Source organism: Varroa destructor, unplaced genomic scaffold (genome assembly GCF_002443255.2).
Source record: "Varroa destructor unplaced genomic scaffold, Vdes_3.0 BEIS01000003.1, whole genome shotgun sequence".
NCBI lineage: Eukaryota > Metazoa > Arthropoda > Arachnida > Mesostigmata > Varroidae > Varroa > Varroa destructor.
In genome coordinates, this window is record NW_019211456.1 from 15,835,041 (window position 1) to 15,847,480 (window position 12,440).

At 42.6% G+C, this 12,440-nt stretch overlaps 1 protein-coding gene across 6 annotated transcripts in view; it reads right to left on the reverse strand.

Moving 5' to 3' along the window:
- Positions 1–1,209: 1,209 nt before the first annotated feature.
- LOC111247569 (uncharacterized) overlaps positions 1,210–12,440 on the reverse strand; it is a 65,004-nt gene continuing 53,773 nt past the window's right edge. For 5 of the 6 annotated variants that reach the window (XM_086983405.1, XM_086983402.1, XM_086983403.1 and 2 more), the window contains 4 exons: positions 8,877–9,041; positions 7,966–8,134; positions 7,477–7,749; positions 1,210–3,665 (listed from right to left, as the gene is read on the reverse strand). In XM_086983405.1, coding sequence (XP_086839531.1) covers positions 3,151–3,665; positions 7,477–7,749; positions 7,966–8,134; positions 8,877–9,041 — 1,122 coding nt within the window. In that variant the 3' untranslated portion in view covers positions 1,210–3,150. The remainder of the gene's footprint in view (positions 3,666–7,476; positions 7,750–7,965; positions 8,135–8,876; positions 9,042–12,440) is intronic. The other variant, XM_086983406.1, reaches the window with a different exon arrangement.

Genomic DNA, 12,440 nt, shown 5'->3' on the forward strand with positions numbered 1-12,440 from the left:
ATAAAATTTAGTATACGATGTTTTGGATTATTTTGCTGAAAAGATTTTCTGACAAGTTCTTCCTTCTAACGGTGGTATAACATGCTGGATATTAAAGCAAGTTAGGATCATCTTGTTTACGAACGTTTCAAAATATCGATACGAGTCTGCTTTCTAAAATATCTCACTAGTATATAGTGTTTTTTTCCCGTAATCGGTACGGTCGAAAATTGCTGCCGTTCATAACTGAGGTTTTCACTGATTCCGAAATCTATAATTATTAGGTAGACTAAACACTTGTTTCGAGATAGGCTGTACAACTCATTCGCATAAATACATTTAACTCTCTCAACGAATCTTGCCCATTCAATAACTGTACTGCTACCAACTTCCACCATGACAAACTGCAGCAGCCATCGATTTTTCTCATTTTTATCTGCTTGTTTTCCTGTTTCTTTCAGAAATGTGGAGTTTGTTTCTACTACGACTACAGCACATAGTGTCTTGACATGGCCGCTTTATACGTCTGTTCAAATTCATTGTGAACCTGGTTTTTAGTTACGTCATTCAATCAAGGCCTGACTAACTGGACGATAGCATCTTTTCATGAGATTCGGGGACCGTCTCAGTTGAGCACTTTACTCAAACACTATTTGTCCCGGTTATGAAATTACCGCTTTTACCAAACTGACGTCTATCGCAGTCTTAGTGTTAGAATCCTATTCGATCGTATCATTTATAGCTAGGAGTGCATCAGATATAGAATACGTGTAAATGGGTTTGGTAAAGAAAAAGTTCGGATAGCCAAAATACCGACCACCAACATAGTTGTCCCTTGACTCCAAAAAATATTAGCCCGTTCTGATACTTCAAAGGGGATAAAGGTGACGCATAACAGACGAGTGATCTGACAATATAATATTTTTTCACAGAGCAATCTATAAAAAGTTTCCACCCGCGACGGAATAATGTCTTCTAATTAGACAAACGGGAAAATTACTGTATTTTTTTTGTAGAATGTCGCTCTTTCTGCTAATTAAACGTATCTACAGGTATCCTCTGAAGCACAGATGTGTTTACGAATGTCATACATTTAACCTAAACGTGAAACAAAAAGGCCAAAGTTAAATAATTTCGCTTTTTCAATGGCGTGTGTGAACACATTAGCCGCTTACAGTCTATGTGTTGTACATTATACCTAACATCTATTGAAATTACAACACGTATCAGTTCAACGGTTTATAATCACTAAGTTTATTCCATTCGGTCATACTATACCTGGCCTCGTTTCTTTCGTTTTCTTGTGTCAAGTCTTCTTTCGTGTCGTTTAATAATTGCTTCTGCTAGTTCCACCACCTTGTTAAGTCGACTATGACCCGTCAGTATTTTGCTAGTTCCTTAATGTTTACCTGTTTACATCACTTGCCGGCGTTCAACCCACTCTTGTCTGTTCCCCCTTGCTGAGCTTTCTTCGCACGGAAATCGTCCATTCATTCCTCGTAAGTATCTGTTATACCTAGTAGACATATCAATTCGTACTATTCGATTAATTCTATCTTCTTCATCAGTATCTGAAGAGGCCCAGATCATTCGTACATAAGCTTAACGCAGACTGGCTCACCGTGAAGCTTCGATAGCGAAGTTTACAGGTGCGTTGTCTGTGGTAAGTTTTGACATATCGTATATTGGCTCTTCAAATCAATGCATTTCACTTTCTTCTCCTATTCATGACCGCCTGTTGCGTACTGCCAGTATTAAAGTAACTTTGCTTCCTTCTTTACCATATTATTTGTTATTACTAGCTGTCATTATCTCTATATTAATGTCATCATTCATCGTTGAGTCATGACTATTAACACTACGCATGTACAAACACCTCGACATCTCATTGCAACATCTGTTTTGCTTTCTTTCTTGTGGTGGTCATACAACTCCTTGTTTTTAGGAGCCGCTTCCCATTTGAAGCCCGGCCGCATATTTACCTCGTTGAGCGTATACCTAGCAGCTGTCACACTACCTAATATAGTACAGTCATTGGGCGTTCATTCGTTAATCCATACATGAATTTCACTAGTCATCTATATTATTATAGTCATTCATTTTGTATATATATTTACATCCATCGGTTCATGTTGGGATTCGTTTCCCATTCTATTCGTGTCAAACTGGGTAGGATGGGGGTCAGTGGTGTCAAGCGCATTGCTCACGAAATCCCCGGAGTTCATTTCAGAAAATTGTGGGTGCGGTCAGTATCCTCAGCAAAAAGCCGAAGGGACAACTTTGTCATAAGAGGCCCAAACCAAAATGGTGACAAGATTAAATATATGTTCCGCTTTGATACGTCGCGTTAGACAGTTAAGGGTATTCGTTGATTCGAGCCAGAACGAAAGCGTCTAAGGCTCGGTCGAAACACTCGGAAAGCCATCGCCTTCCACCAATCAAATATATTCCATCATCGCCGTTTGTTACTGACAGCCAAAGTTTAAAGGTGATTAAATTTAGAGATTTGCGGTAACACGACGGTTATAATATAGGGCCCTCAGGCACCACAACCCAACATCTGTTTTTACTTTCTCCTCTCCTGTTACGTCGTCCACTTTTTCCTCTGCGTCTTGTACTGTTGGTTCGTCCAGTTTTAGCTTTTCATTTATCCTATCCCGTAACAGGCTCTCTGTCTAACTTAAACCTATCAAAGATCGCATTGACTCTGTACGGCAACTGAATAGCAGTTCGACGATAGATACGATCAGTCGTCCGAAGGAATATAGGCATGCATTGTAGATGACGACGATCTCGTCCTAAATGGCCGTTCTGCTCATTGTCCACGTTTAATCAGTGTTGTATATTTATACTAGAAGAAAGATGGGAATACAATCAGGAGGAAACTACGACAATCGACCTTAAATAAAAACAAATAAGAGAATACCTATAAGGTCTTTCAGTGTCTCTCGACGGCACTGCGGGACAGTCCATAAATATCTTTAAACAAGGGCCCAAAGGTAGCGCTACTGGTGGTAATGTTTAATCATTCGCATCTATTTTTGTAAATCATTTAATCAATCGTTCGTATAGAAGATAGAGGTATTATTGGCGTAACGTCAATAAGCCAACCCATTCCGCCCAAGTTCCATCTGGTCCTATCGGAATTAATTCGTCGATTCCACCTAAACTCTATAGTGCCAACGACCAAGTCGTGATTAGCAGGGTGAGCAGAATGGGAGACGACGCGGTATTTCTTCGTCGGGCGGCCGCTGTTGTCGCCGTGTTGACCTTCTGTTGCTCTGAGTAGCCTTTTTTCGGCTCGAAGTCCTCGGGTCGACAAGAGGTATGCACCTGGTTGAAGCTTAGCTGTTCCTGGGCACGTTGCACTTCAAGGGCGTGTGCGACCGTCGTGTTGTGAAACTCTGATGGTTCTGAGCAGAACGTTGTATTGATCGCATGTGACATCTTAAGTACGGCCTGTATCCAGGCAAGCCGACAATCACAGGGGATGAAATTTCCTCGCAGCTGACGAACTTCGGGGCTAAGTCCGTCTAACGATCCCGGAACTAGATTAGTGATACGGTTATTAACCAGCTTCACTGATCGCACATTCCGTGTACCTGCAAACGTTGCTGCTTTGATTGTTTGAATTATGTTGCCCTCTAGCAAAATCGTATTTGCGTCCTTTAGACCCGTAAATGCGCCTGTAATCAAAGTAACAAAGAAGCAGCAAATTAGAGCAATAAGAATTTTGTTATGAAGTTAGAATTATCTGGTAAAAAAATTCATTAAAACGATAATAACCTTATACTATGCCAATACTAGCTTTATACAGCGGCAACTCAATAGAATGACACAACCTATCACTTACTAGTATGATTTATATGTACTCGTACACCATATACATTTCTCTATGGCTTTTCTATGTTTCTATACTATGCGCTCAAAGAACTGTATTGTAGGATAGCCTTGAGAAGAAAAGGAAGCGGTGTTTAGATCTTTTCCTCTTTTCACGCCTCTTTTCCTCTAATCAATCTACCCGAAAGTTCCAAGACCATTCGTCTCAGCTAACCATTTCTTTTGCGCCCACAACTGCCAAGTTTTTCCTCATCAAGAGCAGCGTAGCTAGAACAACACTGCAGGTTTGCAGGTAGGAGAAATTGGAAAGGGTAGCAAAATAACGCTCACCGTATGGCTGGCTTACGTCTGCGTTATCAGCCGTATTTTCGATATTAAATTTTTGTAGATTTTTAATACATGACCTACGGCGGATATAATTGACATAGTATCCCAATTGTCTGATTTCCGGTCTTTTATTTCGTCGCATTTTTGACAATACAAGCTTCCTTGTTACACACTACTTAGGGTTGGTTGCAACTTGCAAGCTCACGCACGTGCGCAAATCAGCGGCACAGCTGACAGCAACGCTACAAGAGGCCTCCGCTAATTCAGTCCAATATAAAATGTAGTAAAAGTTTGTGAGGGGGCATTATCGTGTTCTGTCTACAATGGATGTTCCTTGATGACACTAGCTTGGAGTAGCGGAGTTGACTTGCTATAAGTCTTTCGTTTATTACGCTAAAACAGTATAAAAAACAGACGAGGACAGAGCACAAGCGGAACGAGAAGAAGTGAGAGGTAAAGGAAAGGGACCGGTAACTATAAAAGGTCAAGGCAGGCCAAATTAAAAAACTGATGCAGAGAGAAAAGAGCAGATGTTCATCGAGTATGTCTTCATGCTTTTTTTTTATTACTTAAACCACAAACCAATTCTGCTCGACAGAGGGAAAAGAAAAAAAAATGAAAACGCAGCACTCCAACGGCCTCTTTTATTCCTTCTCGTGCAGGACTACTCGCAATTAACCAACAATTCCACCAGTGCTTGCGCCTTCTACGGCTTAGGAGCAAGAAGAACTTTATCCAGGAAACGTCGGACCTAGAAGTTAATCTAGGCAGTAGTTAGGCATAAGTTAAGGTCCATGAATACATGGGACCCCATGTTAGTGTTATGGACCTCGTCAGGTAAGTCACTAAATTTCTTGACGCATATTATCACCAGGATTGTATGGTGGCTTCCTATTTAGTAGCTTACCGTCGCTAGCCGAACATGGCATAAAAGGAGAGGAAGCATTTATAAGAGCTTCTGGATAAAAGTAGCTAGATCTATGTGTACACAAACGACGGTACAAGGATAGAAGGCAATCCGATAAGCGGACAAGAAAGTAGTAGCCCTCGCTGTCACAGCTTCCGCGGTCGTCATGTCCACAAACACTTTCGTGGTCCACACGGCCGTTTTCTACCCAGCTTTGTAGATAGTCACTCGATGCATGTGTACGGCTAAAGAGGCATATAGAGCAATAGAGCGATGAAACGAAAGATATATAGAACCAATATTTCGAAGAGGACGGATGTCGCAAGACAGAAGTGTTCAGCACTCACAGGGTCTTTCCAACGGGTAGAACGCACTGAGGGACCGTGTTTGTTTAAGCAGTGTATAAGGCTTTGACAGACGAGGACCCTTCAAACTCATAACTCCTTCCAGATGTCAAAAATAGCAGAATCAACCCTTTAAGTATCCGATGACAATCTGATACGGACACAGCGAGAGAAGTTTCGCTAAAATTCGAAATGAACGTTCCGTAACTGTCTTGAAAAAAGGCGGTATCATTTGTTTGCTTCATCATCACTTGACCTCATTTGAAATTTTCTTTGTAACTCTAAGCTGTTTACCATACTCGTACGATAAAAATCTATTAGAAACAAGTGCATCTTTTGCAAAAATCTGGCATTGCTTACGATAGCAAAAAGTGAATGTGCGTTACCTATGTATTTCAGATTTATTTGTAACGTCAATTACGATAGCACAAAAAGGCCGTTACACACAGTTTATTAATGCACTCACCAGAATTACCGATCAGAGATGGTATTTAATATCCTATAGCTAGAATAGGCCTGAAGTAGCAGAACCTGTCACCTGTAGAACAAGTTCCGAAAGTCACACTACGGTCATCGATTTCGTTTTTTTGCGTTCGGTGAAGGAAACGTATGGGATAACAGTGTTAACATACTACATTTATCACAACCTTTACTACTTTTGCAGTTGTTACCATTTGCTACCAATACAATAAGCTATAGCAATAATAATAGTAATAATAAGAGAAACTATAATAGAAAGCGGGAAACGGAAGGCTTTCAGGGCTGATGGGCAGGACTGACAGAGAGACTGAATGCGTGGGGAAATGCGCGCTCTAGAGGATACAGGCACAGGAGGGGCAATGGGGCCGATGAGGAGGAAGTTAGAGCCCAGTTGAGGGCTAGCCCTGCCAATACCGACCGTGGCGGCACTCTTTTTCACGAGAGAACGACACCCAGCAAGGGGGACTAATGAGCTATTGGAACAAGCCAGACATGTCATCAGTCATTCATAGTTTCCTCGTTTTATGCCTCGCACAGCGAAGGCATACAGACAGAATGAGACGCACATGGATATACACAGGAAACAGGCATGCAGTGACGCACACTCCACCACATGTCCTGCGTATTAGCGCCAGTCCCACGTGCCCGTTAGACTCTTTGGCTGTGTTCTACCGTCTCCCGGCATCCATTCGTCTTCACCTCGGGCGCCTTCATGTTTCGCAACAAAGCAGGACAGCTGAAACCAGCCGATGAAAACCGAAGGTCGTCTGTTGGCTAGGGTAGTATAGGGACGAACGGTTAAGAAAAAGGGTAGTCGAGATGCTGGCAGCAATAAAGAAACGACATAGACGGCTGAATAGTAGTAGTACAAAGTCACATTCATGGGCGAAGATGAGCTGGTGGAAGCTGTGAGCAAAAAGCAGAAGGCAGTGGCTACGAACTCAACAACGCAAGGGCTATTGCGAGTCGAGGAAACGAGCTATGGTGCTGTGATGTCAGTTGTCATGGCGTAGAGTGGAAACGTAGGTAAGCTGCGTTAGTTTAGGGAAATGTAGAACTTGCAATGCTGATTATTTATTTTTATTCCCATTTTGTGCCGCCCGTCATCAAGATGATTCAAGCAACGGTTAAAGAAAGGTATGATGACGAAGCTCTAATCGGAGCATAAATCGGATAAGAATTATGTTAAGGTTAATTTCACAAAAGCTCACCTGAAAAATAAGGGAAAGTCGCGTGATAAAAAATGCTCTATCTACTGTTAGCTTATAGTATAGTAAAGCGTGGAAAGCGGTTACTGAATCAAGCAAGTTAGAGTTTGTCATCGTTTTATTATTTAGGTTTGAAAGTAAATTATACCTTAACTGAGTCTAGTATATCGAAAATAGTCGACTAATGGCTAACCAGTTCCAATCTCTACCTGGTTCAGATGTAAGTAATTATGGTAGGTACCATGGTAGGCAAAAGACAGCTTTACTGATTCAATTTGGGCTTCTTTCGGAATGTCTCGCGTCGGATGAGCAACGATTGTCTTTATGTGTGAAACTATGGGTTTGTATGATGAGTGATCCAAAGATGTCTGGTGATTAAATGTCTGCACACCTGAATCAAAAACGCGTACGACTGAGTTACTGATAATGATGCGATCGACTTTGTTTAATCCTCGGAAAGCAAACTGTCCAATTGCATCGGATTTCATTTGGTCGAACGCTAATTCGGTGACATTTTCCAGGCCGTGGAACGCGTCTGCCTGAATTGTGTCTACACGCAGTGGCATATAAATTACGCCGACGTCGCGAATATCATTAAATGCCTTTGTCTTGATAATCACTAGAGGATTAGCATCCAACGAAATGTGCTCAATATCTCGCGAATCTGTAAATAATAGGTAAATATATATATATATATATATAGAGTAAATAATAGGTTCAGAGGTTGCAGAGATACACGAGATATTTCAGTGTTTTTTCTTGATAGTACCAGGATTCACGTTTGACGCCATCTTGGCGCTCCGTTAGGGTTCTGATAACATGAACGTACTGGTATGTTACACTAACTGTAGACACGATCACTAATTATATTAATACCTACCAGCAAATGCGTTTGCTTCAATACTCTGGATTCGGTTGTATCCCAAGTTAAGAAACTGGATATGTTGCAGCCCCGAAAAGCTATAACTGGCTAGCACGGTTAAAGGATTATTTTGCAGACTTAGCTCTTCCATATGCTTTAGGCCTCGGAACGCGTTCGGAGCTACTACCTGCAACAAATAAAGCAAGTCAGTGGGTCCCCTGCAACAACTTCGTAATCCGCATCGAATAAATGTGACGGCAAAGAAGAGAACGCATGATGAAGACACGTCACGAATATATAAACTATACTACCGGGCTACAGTCACTGGTGTAGCACGTGGTCAATGGCTTTTACAATAGAAGGCGTTTAGACGTGTTTGCCTTTCGTCTCTTAATGTCAGTAATAGCCGTTTTCTTTTCGCTCTTTAGCTTCTTTACGTTTAGTCAAAAGGATGCTATGTGATTAGGTATAGTCTTGCGCCAGCCAGTTTAGGCAAACAGAAAACCCCGGCGTGCCCAACTTAACGACCCTTCTGAGACCGCGCACTCGCCATAACACGCCGCTGTTTGGGACTATCATTACCATAGTTGACGTGCTGTAGGCGCTGAACATTACTCGTCTATGGCTTTCGACTGGTTTATGGTCATGTCCTGCGAGACACTCTGTTTGCCAAAGAGAATACAACATTCTTTCCCTTTCTCTCTCCCTCTCTCTGTACCTTCCTCTTCCAGTTTTCGTTCACTACTTTCACAAACACATGAGCCGCAAAAAACTAAAGGCCCGCTCGTGTTTCTCTGCATAAGGACCACCGTCCTATGCAGCTGGTCGCTAACTAAGCCGTCCTTGAGCTTGTACGCCTTTCTCTAAGTCCTGCCGTTGTCTATCCTCATATTCTCCCCGCATGTGTCTTATCCTGTTTTCTGTCTCACCGTAATCTGGTTGTTGTCAAGCAGAAGCTTTTTGAGGTGCCTGAAGTGCTTGAACGCGTCAGTTGGGATGAGCGAAATGCTGTTGCTCATCATCTGTATCTGCCGCGCATCCTTGGGTATATACTTGGTGGGGAGTGAGTTTAGTCCCGCTTCCTGGCACAGGATCTGTAAACATAGCAGAACAAGAAAAAATACAAAGTGAGGTGAGTATTCCACGAGTAATGAAGAAAACTTCATACGCTCGGAGATATGTGGGTCAATACGACTTCGACGAATGGTATCTAGCACCAACCGGCACGGTAATGAATGGATGGCATAGAGCTGTCCAATACCAACAGCGACAGTAAAGACAAAAGCGCCGACTCGTAACCCCGCCGACATCGCATATGATGAGTTCAGCACCTCTATTTCAACTTTAGCTAAAGTAAAAACACGGATAGGGAGAAATAATCTAACACGATCACGTTTGACTTCATTTACATATACTACGCTACAATTTCACCTATCATGAGAGCCAGGACAATTTATGTCTCTCGTTATTTCCTCATTTATGAAGGAGCACAGACAGTGTTGCAGAGGTATATATAACTAAGGTCTAGTAGCTTGCGTGCCTGCATCATACTACTAGCATTAATACATGGCGGTCGTACTAGCAGTAGTTGAACGACAAAGGAGGCCCATACATTTACATGGACACACCAGCCTCGGTGATCAGACATCGAAGAGAAGGTGAAACGAGGACTGATAAGAACATGCCCAAGATTGGATGAAAGATGACGACACCGACGATCAAAGCGACGGCGCGTGGCGGTCGGCGATTTGGAACATCGTTTGGTACGCGAGCCACATCACACTGTACGGTATAGCATACACGCTCTTTCTCTTTCATACACATACATGCACATATACACATATATGCTCAGGCTAGCGATCAGCGGGTGTGGGCTGCACACGCCTGATGGTCTATGTAAATTTAGTGTCGACATCAGCTCTCGCTTAGCGTAACGCAAGAAACTCAGCCTAGCATCGTAGAGAGATGCATTGTTCACTTGACAAAGGACGTAGGGAAACAAGCAGCAAGACCACGGTAGCATCGGTATAGGGTAACTGCGCATGTAGTCAAGAGACCGGCATGGAAAAGCAGCTGAAAGGACCTCATCAGGAAGTTTACTCAGACCACGAAGAAATTAACGCTTAGAAGGAGGAGAATGCGAACGAAGCAACTGCAGAAAGGAGCGTCAAGAGCAGAAGAACGACCGAAAGCGTGACCGGAGAGATTCCCAGGAGAAGTCTTACAGTTCGGAGAAATGCCTAAATATTATACCAGTTCCGCTTACCGGGTCTAGTTTACTTTCTTCCGTGATCTCACCGTCCTTGAACCTCCTCTGCTCTTTCACGTATCGTCCTGTATCCTTGGGCGAGTCAGCATTTCCCAATAATGAAAAACAGAAACATAATCTGCACCACCAGTGTACGATAGAAACGCGTATAACGTTGCCCTATAAGATACCCGGCGCACATTTTTCTCAGTAAACGTTTTATGCTGGCCACATAGACCATCATTCAGAGGTGGTAGGGGAGCTGCTCGATCATTCCCTCATCTGACTGAAGGAAGGCGCTAGTCAAGGAGACAGCACTTATTAAATGATGATTCTTTCTCGACTACTACAACTGCTGTTACTTTTGTGCAGATTTTACTTGTCCTGTTTTCTCCAACAGCGCACATACAAATAGTGAATGCTGAAGAAACATACGCACACAAAGAACGCTATACACGAAAGCAGTGGCTCGTAAAAAAATCAAAGCTCATATCGCCAAAGGCTTTTTATTCAAGTCCTCGGTTCGCTACCCGCTTACTATTATCACCGACCTCGTGCTATTTTTGCATCCACTATATCCCTAACCATGCTAGGTCCCCCCCCCCCAAAAAACCCTACAAGTTAAACTGCCCCCCTCACTTGCTCTATGGTGAGAGAAAGTATCAGCGGTGCCTACATTAGCATCTTGTGCCTTTGCGCTGTTAGTGTACAATCTCCTTTCGACCACTACCGCTTCGACGAGAGCACACTCGCGCACTTTGACCTAAAGAGCACATCGCCATTGTCAGTACGGCCAACGTTAGCCGAACGACGTTGAAGGGCAGACGAGTGGGACAAGACGATCTTTTCTTGCAAGTCTTGAATAACGTTGACGCCACTACTAGCATCATTCTTTAGTTCTTTTTGCTGCCGCTTTATTATCATCGACGCCGTTCCCGTGGTCGCTACTAACGTTCTCCTTCCTAGGATTCACTAAAACTGACGAAAACGGAAGGTCACAACTCCTCGAGTTTCTCCTTGCCCTTCCTAAGCACAACCAGACCGCAGTAGACACACTCGACTCACCGCCCCGTTTTCAAATACCCCTTTTGCCTCCCAGGCCCTCACTGACTACAACAACTTTGGACGCGACGAGGAAGGTCTTTGTCCTAAACTTGTTTAACTTGGCCACCAAGAAGCAGCCGTTCGCATCCGACCCGCCTTGGTTGAGTGAGTGTCAGAGGGCTGTACCTAAAAGGCAATACTCATCCGACCAAGGTAAAAGAGAGGACAGATCCACTCTGCCTTTGGCAATTGAGCCTTCGTGGCTCGAGGCCCCAAGCTAGTGCTCACCGTCTATCTTGTTTTCTCTCTAGCGACTAGCATTCAGTAGTTGAGTTCCTCACGTGAAACTTGCTTCCATGCATATTTTCAAATAAGAAGAGCACCGCTTTGGCTCCTTTGTAGTTCAAGGACGACGACGTTAACCTGTTGGTAATCAGTAATACTCCTAGCTAGCTCGTTCCCGACCAGTAAATAGTATTCGTTGCTGGCACGTAGCGAGCCTGACACGAGACGCGAACATTACGAATGATGGTGGTGCAGATTTTTAGACGGTTCTTATGAACTTAGTACTCAGATTACTCGACATAGCGCGAAAAACATACATATATGTATATATAGATGATTCATTTTCGGGATAACGTTTCCTATACATCAAACAGATGTGTGGATGCATCTTTTTATAGTTGTCAATAGAGATATTTCTGGGTATATTGAGGCAATCTTATTTATTTAAAGAATTAATGCGACCCGTTTTGTTTTATAATATTTAACTTAAGAGTGGTATTTTGCTACTTATTCATTTTAAAGTAAAATAATCCACCTTACGCAGCTAGCTATAATTCTAACAACGAAAAACAAAGTACCACAGTCTCTAGCCTTAATTTTCAGGTAGTGGATGAACTATTCTTTGAGGGGTCCGTTTTCTTTTTGTTTAACTAAATCTTGTCTCCGTTTTATCTGTACGCATTTTGATTTTTTTTATATTGATTGTTCTATAAGGCCTATGTATTGCAGGTCACTTTTTTACTTCTAGAGCAGAAGTCGAAGTCAGCTTTAGCCGATATTAAGTTGGAATTGCACGTTTGACGTTAAATGATTTCCAAATTTTATAGTCTTGGGCAATCTTTGATATTGACAGTAATAATACCGGTACCAGTCACGTTGTTCTTAATTCGGTTTCCATGAAATTAGCTCATATATA